This window comes from Podarcis raffonei, chromosome 2 (assembly GCF_027172205.1).
Source record: "Podarcis raffonei isolate rPodRaf1 chromosome 2, rPodRaf1.pri, whole genome shotgun sequence".
In the NCBI taxonomy this organism is placed as follows: domain Eukaryota; kingdom Metazoa; phylum Chordata; class Lepidosauria; order Squamata; family Lacertidae; genus Podarcis; species Podarcis raffonei.
Genome location: NC_070603.1, coordinates 115,246,540 through 115,268,885, shown reverse-complemented (window position 1 = coordinate 115,268,885; position 22,346 = coordinate 115,246,540). Strand labels below are relative to the sequence as shown.

At 50.1% G+C, this 22,346-nt stretch overlaps 1 protein-coding gene and 1 non-coding gene across 4 annotated transcripts in view; one reads left to right on the top strand and one right to left on the bottom strand.

The window, feature by feature from the left end:
• The window catches only part of EGFL8 (EGF like domain multiple 8), a 31,435-nt gene extending 9,089 nt beyond the window's left edge, over positions 1-22,346 (top strand). Inside the window, exons 2-10 of one of the 3 annotated variants that reach the window (XM_053379350.1) lie at positions 5,076-5,171; positions 7,306-7,443; positions 12,358-12,477; positions 14,055-14,167; positions 14,409-14,504; positions 15,583-15,747; positions 19,014-19,090; positions 21,122-21,263; positions 22,297-22,346. In XM_053379350.1, the coding sequence (XP_053235325.1) occupies positions 7,343-7,443; positions 12,358-12,477; positions 14,055-14,167; positions 14,409-14,504; positions 15,583-15,747; positions 19,014-19,090; positions 21,122-21,263; positions 22,297-22,346 (864 nt within the window). In that variant the 5' untranslated portion in view covers positions 5,076-5,171; positions 7,306-7,342. Of the gene's footprint in view, positions 1-3,959; positions 4,727-5,075; positions 5,172-7,305; positions 7,444-12,357; positions 12,478-14,054; positions 14,168-14,408; positions 14,505-15,582; positions 15,748-19,013; positions 19,091-21,121; positions 22,108-22,296 lie in introns of those variants that run through there. The other 2 variants (XM_053379349.1, XM_053379348.1) reach the window with 2 other exon arrangements.
• TRNAK-CUU (transfer RNA lysine (anticodon CUU)) lies at positions 2,080-2,152 on the bottom strand. The gene has a single exon. It is a non-coding gene; the product is annotated as a tRNA-Lys (tRNA).

Sequence of the window (22,346 nt, the reverse complement as noted above, 5' to 3'; positions counted from 1 at the left end):
TTGTAGAGTTGGGGCCTGAGGATCATCTAGTCCAACCTACTTGCAACACAGAGATATGCAGCTGTCCTGTACGGGGATCGAACCTGCGGCCTCGGTATTATTAGTACCATGCTCTGTTTTCCAGCGATAGTCCCGGATTTAGAGAAGCCGTCCTGGTTTCTAATTTGATCCCTTCATGTCCCACTTTACCTTAGGACGTCCCTATTTTCATCAGGGTAAATGTTGGAGGGTATGGAGTTATGCAGCCCTTGAGCCAGCCTTTAGAAGACACCTGAAGGCAGCCCTGTATAGGGAAGATTTTTAATGTTTAATGTTTTATTATGTTTTTATTTATGTTGGAAGCTACCCAGAGTGGCTCGTCAACCCAGTCAGATGGGCAGGGAAATAGTAGTAGTAGTAGTAAGGTAAAGGTAAAGGGACCCCTGACCATTAGGTCCAGTCGTGGCCGACTCTGGGGTTGCGGCGCTCATCTCGCTTTATTGGCCGGGGGAGCCGGCGTACAGCTTCCGGGTCATGTGGCCAGCATAACTAAACCGCTTCTGGCGAACCAGAGCAGTGCACGGAAACGCCGTTTACCTTCCCGCCAGAGCGGTACCTATTTATCTACTTTCACTTTGAGGTGCTTTTGAACTGCTAAGTTGGCAGGAGCAGGGACCGAGCAACGGGAGCTCACCCCATTGCGGGGATTCGAACCGCCGACCTTCTGATCGGCAAGTCCTAGGCTCTGTGGTTTAACCCACAGCGCCACCCACGTCCCAGTAGTAGCAGTAGCAGTAGTAGTAGTAGTAATAATAATAATAATAATAATAATAATAATAATAATAATAATTGGATAGAATATTCCTGTTTTCATCGGAGAAATGTTGGAGGGCATGCCATCAGCTTGCTTTGTTTTATTTTGCACATTGGGAGGTGAAAAATGAACACCACCTTCCCTCTCATTGAAAGTCCCAGGTTAATCCCTGACATCTCCACATATGGCTGGGACAGAGACCCTGCCCAAGTTGCTGAAGAGCTGCTGCTGCCAGTCAGTGCAGGCAATACTGAGCTCAATGGACCAAGTGGCCTTGAAGCAAACACCAGGGCCTTCATAGATTCCCACAGACTGACTCATAAGGCAGCTTCTGCCACCCGTGTTGCATCGGGCTGCCATGTTGTTCTGCCACCTTGTGAGAGGAGCAGGTGGGTGGAAGGATGGCTGTGGACCAGCGGCACATATGCGCCCTGCAGAAATCTCACACTGCGTGTGAAACCAGGCTGGAGCTCAACAGCCTGGCACTTCAGGGTGGCTGTGTGGGCTTCATCGTTTAATCCTGGCTTTCACACAAAATATTCTGGCGGCTATCCCAGAGGTCAAAAAGCGGCCAAGCTGATTTTGTTCTGGTTGGGGTTAGCCAGGACCCTTCTGTGTCCTCTGGGAGAGAGAGAGAGAGAGAGAGAGAGAGAGAGAGAGAGAGAGAGAGAGAGAGAGAAACAAAGAAAGGGCTCAAAAGGAGCCAGACCAAACTAGGCCTTATCCCTAGAAAACAACCCTGCGCTAAATTTTTAAAGCTCGCAATATATACCAGGGAAATGTGTTGCAGCATGGCTGTCGGGGTGTTCACCCCACTATGTACGTGACATTTGAGCCATACAAATCAACATTTGCACTCTCTTTCAAGCAGCAAACACTTCCCTGGGTGTCAGCATAACGTGTGAACATGGCCGCTGTTCACACACCCAAGTTTCTGAGCAAGTGAGAAATCTTTCCCATCCTGTTCAAGCATGACACTTTCTGGGTGAGCTTGGGCCAGTCACTGTCTCTCAACCACACCTGCCTCACATGGTTGTTGTGAGAGTAAAAGGCCTGTGCACCACTTTGAGGTCCTTGGGGAGAAAGTGGGATGTAAACATAATCCTAATTATAACAATGAACACAGCAGCCTCCGTGAATACCTTGGGACTGGATTTTCTAAAAATGAAGCTCACTGGGGCGTTTGTGATACCTGTGATATATGGTTTTATTTGCACATAGAATTGTAGAGTTGAAGGGACCCTGTGGGTCATCTAGTCCAACCCCCTGCAGTGCAGGAATTTTTTTGCCCAGCGTGGGGCTCGAACCCGCAACCCTGAGATTAAGAGTCTCATGCTCTACCGACTGAGCTACCAAGGTGGATGTGCACCAACTGAGCTTACGTTGGGTGGTCTCACAGGGCTAACAGTCCACCAAAGGCTGGTCCCCCTTTAGTTCTAGGGTTCCTCAAAGAGAGCAAAACCTCTGGGTGTTCCCAGCTCTAGTCTCAATATGAAGTTGACTAGTCTTCTTGCCGATCGGAAGTTCGGCAGTTCAAATCCCCGCAACAGGGGTGAGCTCCCATTGTTCAGTCCCAGCTCCTGCCCACTTAGCAGTTCAAAAGCACGTCAAGTGCAAGTAGGTAATAACGTACCGCTCTGGCGGGAAGGTAAACAGTGTTTCCATGCGCTGCTCTGGTTCGCCAGATGCGGCTTAGTCATGCTGGCCACATGACCCGGAAGCTGTCTGTGGACAAACGCCAGCTCCCTTGGCCTATAGAGCGAGATGAGCATGCAACCCCAAAGTCGTCCGCGACTGGACCTAACGGTCAGGGGTACCTTTACCTTACCTTTAGTCTTCTTTTATGCTCTCCCCCAGTCAAGGGATGGTGGGCTGGCAGCTGAGTCCTGATTCCCCAAAGGGCTCCCTCTCGTCCCAGAATCATCCTTCCACCAAGAGGCATTGCCTTAATTCATTGTATATGTTATTCCAAAATTCTTTAATGGCTGTGCATTCCCACCACATGTGCATATATGACCCTATTCCATCCTTACACCTCCAGCAAGGTGGTGATGTGTTTTTATACATCTTTGCTAGTTTTGCTGGAGTGTGGTGCCCTCTGTATAGCATTTTCATAATATTTTCTCTCAGATTATAGCATCACCTTAACCCTCTCCTGCCTCACTCTCACAGTCAAGAATCGCATACCCATCAACCGCCCTATTTCTTCTGTAAAAGGTAAAGGTAAAGGGACCCCTGACCATTAGGTCCAGTCGTGGCCAACTCTGGGGTTCTGGTGCTCATCTCGCTTTACTGGCCGAGGGAGCCGGCATACAGCTTCCAGGTCATGTGGCCAGCATGACTAAGCTACTTTACCTTCACGCCAGAGCGGTACCTATTTATCTACTTGCACTTTAACGTGCTTTCGAACTGCTAGGTTGGCAGGTGCAGGGACCGAGCAACGGGAGCTCACCCCGTCGTGGGGATTCGAACCGCTCACCTTCTGATCGGCAAGTCCTAGGCTCTGTGGTTTAACCCACAGCGCCACCCGCGTCCCTTTCATTTCTTCTGTGGCAGCCGCCAAATCAATCACAATTTCTGTCGGTGTCCTGCTAAATCCCGATTTTTCCAAGCGGGACAGAAGCAGCTGTAGTGAAGTGCTCTCAGCACGGTGGTTAGCTCGCACCCGAGCAAAAGGTGCTTGGTTTTGGGTCAGGTGCTCTGGCTCATACCAGCATGTCTGACCCAAAAAATAGCACCCAAATTTGGATCCTCCAAATATTGAAGTGTATGGAATCACATGACTGTGTGGTACCGCTCAAGGAACATATATTCTAGACTAAGACTGTTCACACTCCTGTTTACTGTTTCTGGTGCTGGGTTTTTAATCCCTGTTCAAATGGATTAACGTCCTACACTTTGTTATAAAATGCTACCGTCTGGTGCATTATTTCTGAAACCAGCTTTATACTGATTAGAGTCCTTCAAGGATTCTCTAGCCAAGGTGTGAACACCTTTGCAGAGGGTAAAAGCCTCCCCTCTCACCAGCGCCCCCTGCCTAGTGTGCACACAAATAGAAATGAATCTGACACTAATGAAGCCATGCTGATGTGAACAGCTTGGGGGCGGGGGGAAGAGCCGTGAAATGCACTGGGGGAGGCAGGGGGGCAACTTCACTGTGCTTTAATGTGAACACACCTGAACACACCCACAAATCCTTTAGCAAAGCCTGGCACGGTGGCAGACTCAGGTCTCAAATTTCAGTGACACCCTGTGCAATGCCAAAATTTGGCGCCCCTGCCTTTAAATAACAGTTGTGGCATCCCCTGTGCCTCCGCACACTCAATCTCTGCTCCCCTAAATCCACCTCTGCCTGGCACAACCCAATCCAAGGTCAGGTGGAATAAGTTAACAGGGGAAATTATTTCGAAGCATTGCTTCTCTCCAATAGGAAAGGCTTTGCCCGTTGAATTTCAGTCAACAGGGGAAAATATTCCCTGCCCCTGTTTCTCCCTGGTGACCAACAGCTTCACCTCTTGAATTTCAGCCTGTCGCATTGAAGGAGAGAAGGTGCAGATGTTCAGCCACGCAGCGGACTTGCCCCTGCCAACGAAAAGGCTTTCAAACTGGGAGCCGGGTGCGGTGCCTGAAGCCTTATCGCCTCCTCGCCTCCCGGCCCACCCAGACACCGGCCTCCTTCATCTTGAAGGCGTTGCAGCGGGAGACAATGTGTGTGGCTGTAGCCAGCCGGTTTGTTTTAAAGGCCGACATCTGTGGGCGACATTTTCCGTCACAGCCTGGAACCAGTTCCTGCCTTTGTCCTATTGTGGCAGCCCAGACAGTGGCCCCTCGCGAGTTCCCAAACTTCGCCGCAGCCTCCTGCCAGCAGTGGCCCCCGACAATTCTGGCACACAACTCCACACACACAGAGCTCCCCAATACCCTGGCCTTGTGGTGTGTATGTGCTGGGTTGGGGAGGGGAGGGGGGCTCTGCACATAATGCTCTCCCATTCCAGCGCAAAGGACCCTGAGAGTGACAATGAACTGGTTTGTTCGGTGGGGGGTGAGGAATCCCAAGAGGGCGGAGGGGACAATGAGGCCCTGTCTGGGCCACTCGCCTCGTCGGCGGGTTTGGGGTCGAGGGGGGGAGGGCGTGACTCATGCCAGGGGCCGAAATGCCAGGGGGCATCGTCCAGAGGTGGGTGGAAGGGGGGATTTGCTGCGGCTGCTGCTGCAAGGGTGCGTGGCGGCTGTCCAAGAAAGGTGGGGACTTGGCTGTTTCAAACTCTGCTTCCACCCACAGCTGAGCTGGGAACAGACGGCTGGATGCAGGAGCTCTCAGGTTGGGACCTCGAGGGCAGCCAGAGAGAAGCGCCAAGGCTGAGAGGAGACGGAACAGGTAGTGTGCAAGGGTATTTGTGTGAGGTTGGTGGTGGGGACATTTTGCAGAACGCGCTGAGAGTGTGTGTGTCCTGTGGGATAGCTTAGTTGGTAGAGCATGAGACTCAAGGTTGTGGGTTCGAGTTCCACATTGGGCGAAAGCATTGCAGCTGTTGGACTCGATCACACACACACACACACAGACCCCGGCGGTCCCTTCCAACTCCATAGATCTGTGATTCTGCATGTAAAGTTTGCTGAATTTTCTGCAGCGCCAGATATTGAGGATGGTGCAGGGCCGTCTTTGCCAACCTGGTGCCCCCCAGATGTGTTTCAGACTACATATCCCATCAGCCCTGGCTGGCACCTCTGGAGCTAATCAGGTCCAGTCAGCAAAGGCTGATGAAGAGGAACGTTGCTATACTGGCTCCTTTGCTGTTTTGGCACAGAGTGGGTTGAAGGTTTGTTTTTTCGTTTTATAATGTATAGAAAACAAGAGAGAAGGATTACGACTGGCGGAAGTTAAAAGATGAAAAGCAGAATTATAAAATGGGCATGCACAGTGCACCCAGTTGCACAGGGGTTAAAATAACAAGTCTATAAAGTAAAGACTATAAACGTTATCAGATCGCCCAGGATCATTCCAGATTTGCCAGCCTTGTGATGATGATTGCACTCTGCTGCGTATGTCATAGAAGAATGCCAAACCGTATAAAAATGGTCTGGAGGTTCCAGCCCTTGTCGAAATCTTGAATTATCCATTATAGCTATATTCCAGAATGAGCGGTACCAAGCAGCCAGGGGAAGATTTGGGACTGTTTTCCACTGAGTTGCAGTTACCATTTGTGCTGCCAAGATCATATATAATACCAATTCATAGAATCATAGGATTGTAGCGTCAGAAGGGACCCTGAGGGTCATCTAGCCCAACCCCCTGCAATGCAGGAATCTTTTGCCCAACGTGGGACTTGAACCCACAACCCACAACTTCAGGGTCTCATGCTCTATTGATTGAACTAATATATATATCTGTTTTAACAGTAGCTCGACACGTGGAAATATAGGGCAGAAACCTGTTCTTGGCCTGAGTGGGGCAGGGGAAGCTTTCGCTGCTGCAATTTCTGCATGTTAAGGTGTTCAGCAAAGGAAACAGGACCAAAGGAAGCCAGTAAAAAGAGGAGAAGCCTCGTTGCAATGGACAAGACGAAATTCTGTACAAATTTGCACTACAGTAATACTTTGGAAATCACACAAAGCCCTACCAGGAAAGATAAATTTTTGTGACAAAAGGTCCATCTCCAAAAGATAGATAGATAGATAGATAGATAGATAGATAGATAGATAGATAGATAGATAGATAGATGATAGATAGATAGATAGATAGATATAATACATCCCTTTCTCTTTTATTGAAGAAGAACAGGATATTTTAATGCAGTCATCATCATTACAGAGGCATCTGTGGAGAGGATATATTGATTGAAAATGCCTAGACAACCAGATTGGAAGCTGGGTTCCTATTGAGTATATTTCAATAGTATATATTGAGTATGACAGCGATGTGGGATTGATCATTCTGAGATATTATGGCAGGAGACAGAGCTGCATTGTAACTTTTGAATACATGTATAATAATAATAATATAAAAATTACATCACATAATAAAGCAAGGAAAACCGCTCCTTCTCATTCATTTCCCCCTCGCCCTACCCACATATAAGGAACATGAGAACAGCTGTTCTGGATCAAGGCAAGGGGCCCTTCATAGATGCTAATTTTCAGCTGGGATTCCATTACCTACTGGCAAACCGAGGATGCAGGATTAAGGCCAGTTTGGGAACTCTTGCACGACAAACCCACTTCCCCCCAAAGACCAGGCGTTTTGTGATAAGGAAAGTGTGGACGTTTGCTTCGATCTAACCTTGCCCAGCCTCCCCTGCAAACCAACCAGACTGATAGCTCAGTTAGTTGGATCAAGGTGCTGATCATGCCAAAGTCACAGGTTCAATCCCCGTACGGGACAGCTGCATATTCCTGCACTGTAGGGGGTTGGACTGGATGACCCCTAGGTTCCCTTCCAAGTCTACAATTCTGTGTCAATCTGAAGGCAAAGGTGCTGCCCTTTCCTTAAATCCTTCTCTTCTCTTCCACAGGTCCTGGGTTTTGAACCCGCTCCCTGTCCTCTGTGCTATGGGGAGGTTGGGTGTTTCTGCCACAGCCTTCCTCTGCGGGGGGCTCCTCGCTGCCTTCCTCCTGAGGGAAGCGCTTGGACAGAGCAAGAAGCCTGAGACGTAAGGAGAGAGCGGTGGGGTGGGTAACGCAGCCAAGGAATGTGAGGCTGCCCCATGGATCTGGGCCAGAAAGCTGCAGCAGGAATGGGGATGGGGGGACGGACTTCTGCAACTGCTTCCCACCCTCAAGGAGGGAGCCAGTGTGGTCTAGTGGTTAAGAGCGGTGGACTCGTAATCTGGTGAACCGGGTTCGCATCTCCGCTCCTCCACATGCAGCTGCTGGGTGACCTTGGGCCATAGCTGTCAACTGTCCCTTATTTGGCGGGAAACTCCCTTATCCCAGCACCGTCTCCCGCTGCTGTCCCTTATTGATGATGTTCCTTAAATTTCCCGGGTTTCATGCTCGCCCGGCTTGAGAGGGAAGCAGTGGCTCGGGGTCCTCCGCCGCGAGAGAGAGCGTGCACTGGCACCGTTGTCCTGGCGCAAGGAGTTCCATCGGCCCTTCCCTGCCCGGGGGGGGGGGGGAGGAGAGAGACTCTCACCCACGCCACCCGCGAGTCCGGAGGCGGCAGCAGTGGTGGCAGCTGAGGAGGCAGCCTGAGGGAGGAGGAAGAGGAGGGGATGGGGAGGGATGCAGAAGGGTGGCGCTTCAGCGGCAGCGGCGGCGCTACAACCGCCTCATGCCGGATTGACAGCATCTGTCAATCCTACCAATGTATGTAACTTTACAACAGCAAAATCCCATATTCTGGCTGCTAATCCCTTATTTTAGAGGCTGCTGGTCCCTTATTTTCAAATCTGTAAGTTGACAGCTATGCCTTGGGCTGGTCACACTTCTCTGAAGTCTCTCAACCCCACTTACCTCACAGTGTTTGTTGTGGGGGAGGAAGGGAAAGGAGAATGTTAGCCGCTTTGAGCAGTGGCGTAGCGTGGGTTGTCAGCACCCGGGGCAAGGCAAGTAATTTGTGCCCCCTAATCCGTGGATTTTAGTAGGGGCAGAGAGCTGCAAGTGCGAGTGCACCCCCCCAGATGTTGCGGCCGGTGCGGCCGGCCCCCCCTGCGCCCCCCACGCTATGCCACTGGCTTTGAGACTCCTTCGGGTAGTGATAAAGCGGGATATCAAATCCAAACTCTTCTTCTCTTTTTCTTCCTCTATAGAGCAAGATTCAAAGTTCTTGTCCTATTGTACTAAGACCTTTTGGCCCAGGGACACCTTTCCTAGTATATCCTAAGCTGGGATAGCTCAGTTGGTAGAGCATGAGACTCTCTTAGTCTCAGGATCGTGGGTTCAAGCACCGCATTGGGCAAAAAGATTGCTGCATTTCGGATGGTTGAACTAGATGTCCTTCATGGTCCCTTTCAACTCTACAATTCTATGATTCCAATCACTGAGATCATCGGGGGGGCGGGCACTGTGAGAAGCTCCCGATGAACCAGAAACACGAGTCTTTGGGCATAGTGGGCCCAAATCTGTGGAACTCCTTGCCACAAGAAATCAGGCAGGTGCCATCAAGATGAAAATGGTTTTCTGCTCAGGACACCTTTGCAGTTTAAAGCTGTTCTGATGTCACACACATACACGATGCTTTCATTTGTGTCTTAAATTTTCCATATGATATTCTTTACCTATGTTTAAGTTGCTTTGACAAATAACTTGGGAACTGGATATAAGTTCCTTAAATAAAGAGAAACAAGTAACTGTGAAATAAATAAGAATGAAAGAGCAGAGGCAGGCTGAATACAGCAGAATTTGGCAGCCAAGTTGCTCACCGGATCAAGATGGTTTGAGCCTATTACACTGATCCTGGTCCGACTGCACTGGCTACCAGTAAGTTTCCGGACCCAATTCAAAGGGCTAGTTTTGATCTATAAAGCCTTAAATGGCTCAGGACCGTGATACCTCAAGGACCACCTCTTTCCATATGAAGTTACCCGGACCCAGAGATCATCTTCTGAGACCCTCCTTCGTTTGCCTCCTACTTGAGAGGTCCGGAGGGTGGCAACACAAGAACGGGGCCTTCTCTGCAGTGGCTCCCCATCTGTGGATGCTCTTCCCAGGGAAGTTCACCTGGTGCCTTTAGGTGCCAGGCAAAAATGTTCCTTTTTAACCAGGCCTTTGGTTGATTTGATTGACATCCTATGCCCTTTTAAAATGTGTTTATTTGGGGGGGGTGTTATTGGGTTGTTGTTTTCTTTTTGATTATGTATTTTGTGGTTTTATATTTTGATTTTATTCTGTGAACTGCCCTGAGACCTCCAGGTATAGGGCGGTATATAAATTCAATTAATAATAATAATAATAGGCTAGGTGATTGGTGCGTGAGAGTACACACACACACATACAATCACACTTCCTTCTCTTCGAGAACCTGAAACATTGGGACCAAGCAGCTAGGCAGGAAACAGAAGAGCAGAAAAAGGAAGTTCCTTCACATCAAATAGCCCTGAGCTCTGCTGATATTCACAAGGCATCACAATCTGGAACCATTGACAACAGTCCCAGAATCATGGAATTGTAAGAAGGGACCATGGGGTCATCTAGTCCAACCCCCTGCAATGCAGAGATATTTTTGCCTGACGTGGGGCTTGAACCCATGATTAAGGGTCTCATGCTCTACTGACTGAGTTATCCTAGGAGTCCTCCCGCTAGGGCAGGCATAAGCAACCTTCGGCCCTCCTGGTGTTTTGGGACTACAATTCCCATCATCCCTGACCACTGGTCCTGTTAGCTAGGGATCATGGGAGTTGTAGGCCAAAACATCTGGAGGGCCGAAGGTTGCCTATGCCTGCGCTAGGGGGTGAGAGAATCCACTGCCACGTTTTGTTGGGAGATCCCACTGATTAAGTAAATAAATCTCTTCTTCTTCTTCTTTGGCGATCACTCGTAGCTGAGTAAGATTATCTTCCATAAACACAGTTTTAACAATGAGTTCGTAAGTGACTGTGGAGGCCAATTCTGGACCCAAATGTCCTTCCATAGTGTGGACATTGGTTCCCGGGCGGGAGTTGATCACGGTGAGGGTTTGCCAAGCGTGCCTTCCTCTTAGTATGGTTCTCCCTTGCGTCCTGAGTTCGAGTGTCTTCAAAGCCCATGACACCTTTAGATGACTCCTTGGGGTCCCTTCCACAATTGCAGGATTCTAAGGTTTATTAATTTCAATAGGTCTACTCTGAGTAGGACTTGGTTGAATGCAACCCAATGTTTAAAATGCTTTTCTGGTCCTCATCTTTGGCACGCAGAAAGTCCCGATTCAGTCTTGGGCTTTTCAAAGAATCTCGGGTCTGACGAAAGCCCTTGGCACAGGGCACCAGAGTTTGGCACTGAGACAGAACTGTATAGACGGATCCCCGTACAAAAGGCTCTTTTGTCTGAATCCAGCAAAAGACAACATCTCATCTCTTTAAAACAAAGCAAATAATTAAGAAGCGAAGACTGTCCTGGGACCTTCGCTCCCCCCCCCGCCCCTTTCCTCTTGGAAAGATAAAATAAAAATGTGCTGCAAATTGTTTTTTTAAGAGCTGTGGGCTATACAAAGAGGATAAATTATGTCAATCAAAGCAAACGCATGCACACAATTTGTCTGGAGACGGATTCTGGTCCCCACCCCTGACTCTCCCAGGCAGCTTGAAAAAGATGAAAAATTGAGATGAATCCAAAAGCAATCCTACTTCTCCAAGTGGCAAATAACTTATGCAGGTTCCTGTATCGTTTTAACAACCTGCTTGGCCAGAGGAGACAACAGAATGACAGAAATAGATGTATATGCTACAGAAAGCAAACTCGGTCCCTCTAAAGTAGAAGGGTAGTGGGAGATATTTTTAGCAGAGCAGCAGCACTGGGAGATAGTGGCTCCTTAATCCTTCCCCCACCTGCCATTTCTCCACTCCAAATCATCTGCCCTTTTTCTCCATGGGTTTCAGAAAGCACAATTTCACCCAGCTCCCAGATATAGCTGGCAGAGAGGCAGGGAGCAGAAGCCGTATGGGGGTGGGCACAATTTCAGAATGAAAAACTGGTACGTGGGCATTCAAAGAGTTAAGCACCTCTCCACAATCCAGCAATGAATATCTCATGGTCATGGCCAATGACGTTTTCAAAAAGCTGGATCCGGAGCGCCTTTTGAACGTAATCATAGAAATATAGAGTTGAAAGGGACCCTGAGGGTCATCTAGTCCAACCCCTGCAAATGCAGGAAAATGCAGCTGTCCTTAAATGGCCTCAGACCAGTATACCTGAAGGAGCGTCTCCACCCCCATCGCTCAGCCTGAACACTGAGGTCCAGCTCCGAGGGCCTTCTGGCGGTTCCCTGCGAGAAGCCAAGTTACAGGAAGCCAGGCAGAGGGCCTTCTCGGTAGTGGCACCCGCCCTGTGGAACGCCCTCCCATCAGATGCCAAGGAAATAAACAACAGTATCTGACTTTTAGAAGACATCTGAAGGCAGCCCTATTTTAGGGAAGTTTTTAATGTTTGACGTTTCATTGTGCTTTTAATATTCCGTTGGGAGCCGCTCAGAGTGACTGGGGAAACCCAGCCAGATGGATGAGGTATATTATAATTATTAGGATCAAACCTGCAACCTTGGCATTATCAGGGCCACGTGCTAACCAACTGATGCCCATGCGTAGTTTTAATTGGACGGCTGGGGGAGTATGGATGGATTTGGGCAGAGAATTTAGCAATCTATGCGGCACCCTGGTTTTAAACCGGAAGCCGCATTATGCAGCCAGGCCCTTAGTCCATCTATCTCAGTAGACACTGACAGTGCCACTCCATTGATTCAGGCCGGGGACTGTAGAGGATTGAACCTGGAACCTCCTGCATGGAAAGCAGATATTTCAACCACTGTGCTAAGACCTTTATTTTTGATGTGTTAGCAATCCCATGTGGTTTTAGCCACCACAGGGCTCTGATATTCTAGAGGCTGAAAGGAATCACCAAAACCCTCTCAGTTGTGCACCCTCTTTGACCCACAGCCGAGTGTGCGCACGTCGCACGTTGAGGATCCCCTTGTTCTACAACGAGACCTACGCCAAGCCTGCGCACCAGCCGTATTTGACGCTGTGTGCTGGACCCCGAGTCTGCAGCACCTACAGGTACGCAAAGTCCTCCACTGCATGGAGACACCAGGGGTGAGGAGGGTGGGGAGAACGTTTTACTGAATGGTGCATTTTTAGGGTCGTGTATTTCATACCCCTCCACTGTCCCGTTTTTAAGCTGGACATCCCAGAATCACAGAAGCCAATCCCGGTTTCTGTTTAGATCCTGGAATGTCCTATTTTTGGGCCTGGTGCTCTGCTGATTTGCACCAGAGTGCCAGAATGAAAGATGCTCGGTTTTTTGGTCTCATGAGAGTGTCTTTCGGTCTTGTACTCACACATGCGCGAGAGTTCAGGACCAAAAAAGGAGTGTCCAGATTTTGACGCCACAAATGTTGGAGAGTATGGTTTCTGCTGGTGTTTGGTTTTTTTTAAAACCTATCTGTTTTAACTTGCTATCTGTTTTAACTTGCTGAGGGAGAGGGTCTTTTCTGTGGTGGCTCCCCGCTTGTGGAATGCTCTCTCCAGTGAGGTCTGCCTAGAGCAATTTTTAGCATTCTCTCGACACCAGATAAAAACTCCACCTAGGCATTGGACAGATTGTCATGATTTTCTGTTCATTGATTATGTCAGCGATAGCCAACATGGCTCCCTCCTGATGTTGCGGACTCCACCTCCCATCACCCTTAGTCATGCTGGCTGAGGCTCATGGGAGTTGTAGTCCAAAACATTGGCTGCCCCTAGATTGTACGCCTTTTCTGCTGCTTTGTTAGATCTGTTTCATGAGTCACCGTCTTGCCTTTTAAAGTAATTTCATCATGCTTATTTTAAGAAAGAAATGCTCTTAAAATTCCATGAGTCACGTGGAGACTTCTTCTATGGCGAGTGGCTAGTGATTTGAACTCGTGACCTGTTGTGATTTTGATCTTTTTCCCCCCAAAATTTTTTATTCATTTTATAACACAAATAAACAACACAAACAGAAAAAACACACAATACAAACAAATTCCTGTCTTATCCTTATTTTTTCTAAACATTGTTAGGTGAGCTTCCCCAAGTCCCCCCATCTGATTTTCGTTTTACCTCATCTTTAGCAGTTTACATATATCAGAATTTTTAACCATTTTTTTATCACACTTACTTTTACCCTAAAAATCTTCACATTTTATCCCTTACATGTAATACTATTTTAAAATACACTATCTTCTACTTCTAACCCTACAGCCTAGATGCTGATCTTTTAGGCTGCATTGTATGGTTATCTGCTTTGTATACGGTCGTAAACAAACTCTTTTCCTCACCAATGGTCCTTACCAGCTATTAGCCACAATAGCTAGGAAGGGAGGCTCATAATTTCCAATTGCTGAAGACAAACAACAAAGGATGCTGATTCCCCGGTGTGCAGTGATCATAGAGTTCTGGTCCTTTACTGTGTGTAGCAAGTCTGTTGCTGTGAGACCCTAATAAGAGGAGAGACTTTCTGGTCAGATGTCTCTCTACGGTTCCTGCTTCAGATAATGGTGGCATTGTCTCATCTTAAACACTGTATGGTGTCAGAAATGGAAATCATCATTTACCCAGCTTGGTGAGAAGGAGAAGTAGCCAAGGACACTTGGGTTTCCCCTCTTCCCTAGGACTACCTATCGTGTGGCCACACGGCAGGTGCGCAAAGACATTCTGCAGACCCACATCGTCTGCTGCCAAGGCTGGAAGAAACGCCACGTTGGGGACACCAAGTGCGAGGAAGGTGAGTCCTCGAACCGTGGCAGAAATGTGATGGAAAGCCACAGAGTCTGGCACCGCTCAGTTATCCACACATCCCTAAGATGGTTATCTCCTTGGCATCTGATGGGAGGGCGTTCCACAGGGCGGGAGTCACCACCGAGAAGGCCCTCTGCCTGCTTCCCTGTAACCTCACTAGAAGGCCCTCAGCGCTGGACCTCAGTGTCCGGGCTCCTTCAGCCTTGCTCTCTCCTTTCTCCTGCCAGCCATCTGCCACAAGCCCTGTCAGAACGGAGGCACCTGTGCCCAGCCAAACCAGTGCCAGTGCCAACCAGGCTGGGGCGGGCGCTACTGCCACGTCGGTGAGTAGAGAACCTGGGAGCGACGAGAGGCGAGGGTTAGCACTGGGCGGCTGGTGGGGGATGTTGGTCACGGCTAGCCTGGCATTAAAGGCACCATCGCATCCTTTCCGCCCGAACCATTAGGAAGGCGCCTCAGGTGGCAATTCCTGGGAGGTCCGGGGTGGTGCCCTCTATCTTAGCCTGGTGCCCTTTATTGCAACAGAAGGGACCACCAGGGCTCATTTAAGGGATAGCTCCGTCGGTAGAGCGTGAGACTTTTAAATCTCAGGTTGATGGGTTCGAGTCTCACACTCGGCCGGGCATAAATTTCCTGCATTGCAGGGGGCTGGAATAGATGGGTCCCTTCCAACTCTACACCTCTAAGGTTCAGATTTCCTGTGGGTTGGCAGATACTTGGCTTAAAGGCCTTACTCAGCAGGACTAGAAACTTGAGGTTTCTGGGGTTTCTGCAGGTTGGCAGATTATTTATTCGAGGTCCCGAGAGGAAGATGCAGCAGGGGTTCTCCCTCCCGTCAGACTATAGCTGTCAACCGTCCCTTATTTGGCGGGAAACTCCCTTATCCCAGCGCCGTGTCCCGCTGCTGTCCCTTATTGATGATGCCCCTTAAATTTCCCGGGTTTCATGCTCCCCCGGCTCGGGAGGGAAGCAGCGGCTCGGTGTCCGCCGCGAGAGAGAGCGCGTGCTGGCGCCGTCGTCCTGGCGCGAGGAGTTCCATTGGCCCTTCCCTGCCCCGGGGGGGGGAGGAGAGAGACTCTCACCCACGCCGCCCGCGAGCCCGGAGGTGGCAGCGGTGGTGGCAGCTGAGGAGGCAGCCTGAGGGAGGAGGAAGAGGAGGGGATGGGGAGGGACGCAAAAGGGCGGCGCTTCAGCGGCTGCCGCGGCGCTGCAACCGCCTCATGCCGGATTGACAGCTTCTGTCAATCCTACCAATGCATGTAACTTTACAACAGCAAAATCCCTTATTTGGGCTGCTGATCCCTTATTTTAGAGGCTGCTGGCCCCTTATTTTCAAATCTGTAAGTTGACAGCTATGCGTCAGACACGTAGACTCCTAACCCCGCTGCCGTCTTTCCTTAGATGTGGACGAGTGCCACGCACCCGTCTCTCTCTGCGACCAACGCTGCCTCAACACCGCAGGGAGCTATGAGTGCCAGTGCCACCCTGGCTATGCCCTGGAACCAGATGGCAAGAGCTGCCGCTTGCTGCCCACTGCCCAGGCCGCCCCTATGCTCGCCAGCAAAGGTGGGTCGTCACAAGGACTGGGAGAAAGCTCTATGGAAGGGAGGGGAGGACACTTTGCAGGCCGAGGGCCGCACTGCCTTCTGGGTAACCTCCCAGAGGCCACATGTGGGCAGGGGCAAAAGTGGATGGAGCAATTTTGCCTAGGCACCCAAGACCAGTTTCCATTTGTATTTATGGTTTGCTTGTGTCTTGCATCTATTCCCCACCTTTATCTCTGAGGAGCTCAAAATGGCGTACGTGGATCTCCCCTGCTTCATTCTCTCCCTACAACAACCCTGTGAGGTGGGTCAGGCTGAGGGGCAGTGACTGGACCAGTGAGCGTCATGGCTGAGTGAGGATTCGAACTCTGATCTCCCAGGTCCTAGTCTGACACTCTAACCGCTATGCCACGCTGGCTGTGTCTCTCTCTCACACACAAACCCCTCTGCCCTTTATCTGGGCAAGCAAGATACCTCAGCAGAATTTGAGGACACATCCCAGCTGTGCCAAAACACTCCTGGAAGGTGCGAAGCTGGGCTGGCGAGGGGTGTGGCCTGTGGAATGGGGTGGGGCCTTTTGAAAGGGGGTGTGGCCTGCAGAAATTCTCAAGGGCCAGATAGACCTGGCAGGCAGGTGGGGGCCAGCAGAGGGCAGAGTGAAGAGTGAAGTTGGTGGAGCAGGACCCCATATGCTTTATGTCCCTGGCCACATCATTAAAGGTAAAGGTAAAGGGACCCCTGACCATTAGGTCCAGTCGTGACCGACTCTGGGGTTGCGGCACTCATCTCACTTTATTGGCCGGGGGAGCCGGCGTACAGCTTCCGGGTCATGTGGCCAGCATGACTAAGCCGCTTCTGGAGAACCAAAGCAGCGCACGGAAACGCCGTTTACCTTCCTGCCAGAGCGGTACCTATTTATCTACTTGCACTTTGATGTGCTTTCGAACTGCTAGGTTGGCAGGAGCAGGGGATTTGAACTGCAAGTCCTAGGCTCAGTGGTTTATCCCACAGCGCCACCCACGTCCCAATGGCCACATCCTTACCATCCACTTAAAGCAACTCCTATCTCACTTTTGCAGTCATGGCTTCCCTGCAAGGAATTCTGGGAACTATAGCTGGTGGAGAGCGCTGGGAATTGTAGCTCCGTGGGGAGCGGGGATTTTAACAGCTCTCTGGTTCCCAGAAATCTTTGGGAGAGGAAGCTATGGCTGTTTAACAAAGCGATACAGTGGAACCTTGGTTGTCGAACGTAATCCGTTCTGGAAGACCCTTCGACTTCCAAAACGTTCGACAACTGAGGCGCAAAGGGCTGTCTGCAAATTCAATTGAGAAAATTGAAAAACACACAGTGGGAGCCGTTCAACTTACGAGGCGCATTCAAAAACAGAAGCATTTACTTCCGGGTTTTCAAAACGTTCATCAATGGAGACATTTGAGAACCAAGGTTCCACTGTACAAACGTGTTGGTGTGGGTGAAGGCCAGTGTGCCCCACAACCACCACCTCCTCCTGCCTCACGCAAGCACCTTGTTTCATCCCCTCATAGAAGGAAGCAGCCGGCTCTACCATTGGACAGAGTGAGGCGGCTGCTTCAGGCGGCAGTTGATGTTAACAGGTGGCGTTGAAGGGCAAGTGTGTGCTTGTGTGCCTGCCCTGTGCCCTCAACTTGTGTCCACAGTGTCTTGAGGCCATTTTAAAGGGGGTTTGGGGTTCAATCCTTGCCATCTCCCTGGAGAGCTGGTAGAATTTCCTGCCTGAACTCCAGGGGAGAAGCTGCCAGTCCATGTAGGCAGCACTGAACCGGGATGAACCAATGATCCGATTCAGTGCAAGGCAGCTTCATAAGTTCGTTAGGGCTGCTCAACAGGATTTTTGGGGGGTCGTAGGGCATCTTCTCCCTCGCTCCCTTTCCGTTTACTGGTTGCTGGGGTGCTGAGGTGGAGGAGAGCGCGACACCTTCAATTGCGCCACTTCCTGGCTTCTTCTTACAAACAGATCTATTCTTCACGGGTCACAGCGGCAGCTGCCTCAGACTGTGACCCCACACTGCTCAGTGTATTTCACAACTTCCCTGTAAAAAGCAGCTTTGAATCTGGCCACTGAGTTCAGTTCCAAGAACCTCTTTCTGCTTTGGTTTGCATGAAAAAGGAAACAAAACAAAAAGTGCATAGGCCCTGAGAGTCGCGGAACGCAGTCTTCAGTTCCTTTATAAAGTACCCCAAACCAGCAGATATGTGCACAGATTGGCTTAGGGTTGTATCCAATACTGGTCCTACTCAGAGTAGACTTATCTGAGTGAAGGGACCTGATTAAATTATGAGTAGGACCAGCACTGGCTGAGGGGCGGAGTCTGGACATTCGAGGGCGGTGCCAGGTAGAAAAAGAGGAGGCGGAACCTGCCAGGGACCTATTAGTCGATGCCCCTAATTAAGTGTACAAAGAGCAGAATGCTGATTTGTTGTGTTCTGTACATGTGTTCAGATCTCGCCCTCCTTGGCCCTTCTGCCAGCGTGGCATAGTGGTCAGAGTGTTGCACTTCGGAGACCAGGGTTCGAATCCAATCACTTGGAGACCTTGGGCCTGTCACTGCTGCTCAGCCCATAACTGTCAACTTTCCCCTTTTCTTGCGAGGAATCCTATTCGGAATAAGGGAATTTCCCTTTAAAAAAGGGAAACGTTGACTGCTATGGCTCAGCCTAACCTATGGTTGCCAAACTTCCAGAATATCCCGGACATTACCCGGAATACTGCAGTTGGCCGATTTTCCTGAAAAATAGCTATTTTTAAAAATCAACTTTTTTTTTTTTGCAATTATGCCAAAAAAGCTCAAAAACATTGGGCAAAACAAAAAACTTTTAAGAAGAAGAGAAACCACGTACAGTCATACCTTGGGTTAAATACGCTTCGAGTTGAGCGCATTCGAGTTGCGCTCCTTGGCAACCCGGAAGTAACGGAGCGCATTACTTCTGGGTTTCGCCGCTTGCGCATGCGCAGATGCGCAAAATGACGTCATGCGCAGAAGCGGTGAAAAGCGGTGTGCGCAGACGTGCCGTCGCTAGTTAAGTTTACCTCTAGATGCGAACGGGGCTCCGGAATGGATCCCGTTCGTATCTAGAGGTACCACTGTATTCCACCTTGAGCTCCTTGGAGAAAATGGTGGGAGATAAATACAAAAAAGAAATGAAATCAATTTTGGACCCTCTCTGGGGCTCCACCACACACCGGTAGTTCCAGTCCTGCTCCTTCTCACGCTCTCTTCTCCCTTGTCCTCCTCTTCTCTTTCCCCCAGTGAAAATTTTAGGGGCTCAGGAGACGATTCCCAATGAGATCCAGGAGCTTCAAGCCAAAGTGGAGCAGCTGGAAGAGGTGAGTCTTTGTAGGTCTCTGTCCCAGGAGGATGACTGGCCACTGGGAGAACAGGATGTTGGGCTCTATGGGCCATTGGCCTCATCCAGCTGGGCTCTTTATTATGTTTCTGTTTTGGCCCCTTACTTTCAGTTTCAACCAACGGCTGACCCATAAGGGACAGTGGCCTTCGAAGGAAAAAACAGCTTCCTCACCCCAATTTTAGGGGTCATTGGACCACCCCTCCCTGGTTTTTGGCCACCACACTCCTTACATGCCAGGGAGGGAGAGGCCCTCAAGTTTCCAACAGCTGGTCCTGTTTCAGATGGTTGCTGGATGAGGGGATAGCCGACAGACTGATAACTTTCAAAGACCCAGGTGGGGGGAGCTAAAGGCCAAAGATTAGCAAATCAAAGAACTTAGCAGTAACAAGATTTCAGTGCGGCATTTCTCGGAGGTAAAAACAAGAGACGGGGGTTTAGCCGGGGATACGTGCCATTTTTTCCCCTCGCAACACGTGTGGACATAAAGAATTTGGCAAAGCCAGCTCTGGATAAATAGCAGATGAAGAATCCATAGTGAGTGCCCTTGGAAATGGTTATGTCCTGGCTATATACCCTTGGGCAGTCAAGGTGCTATTTTGGAGGAGGACGAGGAGCCGAATGATGCAAGGCATTCCTGCAATCTCTCCCCTTCCCACAATGGGGTTTGTGTGTGTGTGTGTGTGTGTGTGTGTGTGTGTGTGTGTACATATATATATATATATATATATATATATATATATATATATATTATTATTATTATTATTATTATTATTATTATTATTATCTCCCCACCCTTCACCGTAAGGTCGCAAGGTGGGCTGCAACAATTTAAAATACAGTATTATTAGCACTGTTGTTGTTGATGTTGTTGTTGTTTAGTCGTTTAGTCATGTCCGACTCTTTGTGACCCCATGAACCAGAGCACACCAGCATTAGTATTATTAATTACATTTGTATGCCACCCTTGAAGACCCGAGGGTGGTTCACCACAGAAAAATACAAAATGAGAACATACACAAAGTTACACAAAAAACAAGCCAAAAAAAACCCCTCCCCCACAAACACACTTCAAGAGACTTAGAATGTTAAGCAGCCAAAGGACTGGTTAAAGAGAACAGTTTTTGCCTGGCGCCTAAAGATATGTAATGAAGGCGCCAAGCAAGCCTCTCTGGTGCAATACAAATTAACGTATTTTTCACTCTATAGGGCGCACCTGACCATAGGGCGCACCTAGTTTTCAGAGGGGGAAATCAAGGGAAAAAATATGATTCCCCTCCCCCCAGCTCTGGGAGCTGCGGACAGGCTGCATGCAGCCTGTGCACTTCTCCCAGACCTTCTCCCTGCTATTGCGGGAGGTGGGGGAATTCCCCCATCTCCCGCAAAAGCCACAGGAGGGAGAAGGGACTGACTCAGCCAGTCAGTCCGTTCTCCCTCGTTGGGGAAAAGCCCCCAAGAGCGGCGCACCCTTTAAAGAGCGTGCGGCTCCTGCAGGCTTTTCGATGGAGCTTGTAGGGCTGGCGATGGGGGGAAGCGCTGCTTTCCCCCACCGCCAGCCTCAAAAAACAGACTCTCCTGGCTTCAGCAAAAGCAACGCGAAGCCTCCGGAGCGCAGGCTTCGGAGGCTTCGCGTTGCTATCGCTGAAGCCAGGGAGCCTGCATTTGCTCCATAGGACACACATACATTTCCCCTTAATTTTTGGAGGGGGAAAAGTGCGTCCTATAGAGCGAAAAATGCAGTAGTTATGAGGAATGGCCTGCTGCCCCACCAACTTGGGTCTACCGTCAGTCAGCCCCCACCTTTGCTGCTTGTAGTCCATTGAGTGGCCCTGCCTGACAGCTGCCGCCTCCTCCTTGCTCTCAGTGTTGTCCCATGTACAGCAAAACCAGAACACGTTGGCTGTCTCTGGCGCCACCTACTGGCTGGCTCCCCACCTTCTGCCCTATCAGTCCCAGTGGGCCCCTGCCACAACTGCCCTGCAGCCCTCCTCTCTCCATTCCACCCCTGCAGCGCCTGGAACGTGCCATCGCCATCTTGCCGCCTTCCCTGGAGCCCGCCCAGCTGAAGGAGCTCTGGAGTCGCCTGCTCTACCTGGACCAGGTGGAGTCGCTCAGCGATCAGCTGCTTTTCCTCGAAGAGAAACTGGGAGACTGTGAGTATCAGAAAGGCCACGCCGTCCTGACAGGCGGCGAGAACATGCCTCGCGACCCATGGGCACCTGAAGCAAAACAGGAAGGCGCCACCTAGCACGTGTGCCCTGCACCACCCAACCTTCCTTGCCCTCTCCACTGAAGCCTCACATATGGGGTCGCACAGCTGGGCTTCCAGGTTCTTGCGAGAGTTCGCTGGAAGCTGCCATGGCCGCTTCTAATCACTTATCCAGTGGTGGCAGAGACGCCCCCAGAATTTTGCCACCTGAGGCACCTGCTGCAGTCTGCCTCATGGATGGGCCGGCGCCATGCACAGGAGGCAAATGATTTCATGCAGGCGAGGCTGTGATCTGGGGCAAGGAGAGTCCCGAGGGCCAAGTGGACTGGTCTGGAGGGCCGTGGGTGCCCCTCCCCCACGAGACCTGAGGCAATAGCAGGCTGGCTCAGGGGTGCAGAACGCTTTGCATTCTCCTCTGGGCAACTTTCCAAGGGCGGCATGAGACTCTCCAGAATTTCAAGCAGCGTATTTCTCCCAGCCCTACCTGTAGATGCCTTGGGGACAAACTGGAACTTTCTGCAAGGAAACCAGATTTTTTGCATGCACCCCCCTGCTTCCTATTGGGCTAGGAAACGTTGCTTTCAGGCGCTTTGGCTGCTACAGCTCAATTCACCCCTCCATCCCACGTCACCCCTGCAGATAATTGGTTTTGCCTTGCTGGTGGGATGTGCAAGCCCCTCTGAGTAATATTGGGAGCTGCCTTATAGCAATTCAGACCAGTCATCCACCTAGCTCATTACTGTCTACACTGGCTGGCAACAGCTCTCCCGGGTTTCAGAATGAGCTCTCCCATCATGGAAAGTGGGACCTTCTATGTTCAGATAATTATGAATGCCCTTCCCCGACTATTGAAACTCTTAATTAAATAGCTGCCAACTATTTCTATGAACTGCCTTCCCTCTAGTATCGGGGTGGTTCGGGGTCTCTTGCACTTTTCAAACCTCATTTTTTTCTCCTTCTGGGTTCCTTGTTCCCAGGTGCCTGTCAAAACGGTAAAAATGGCTTTGGCTACGACATTGCCCGGTGA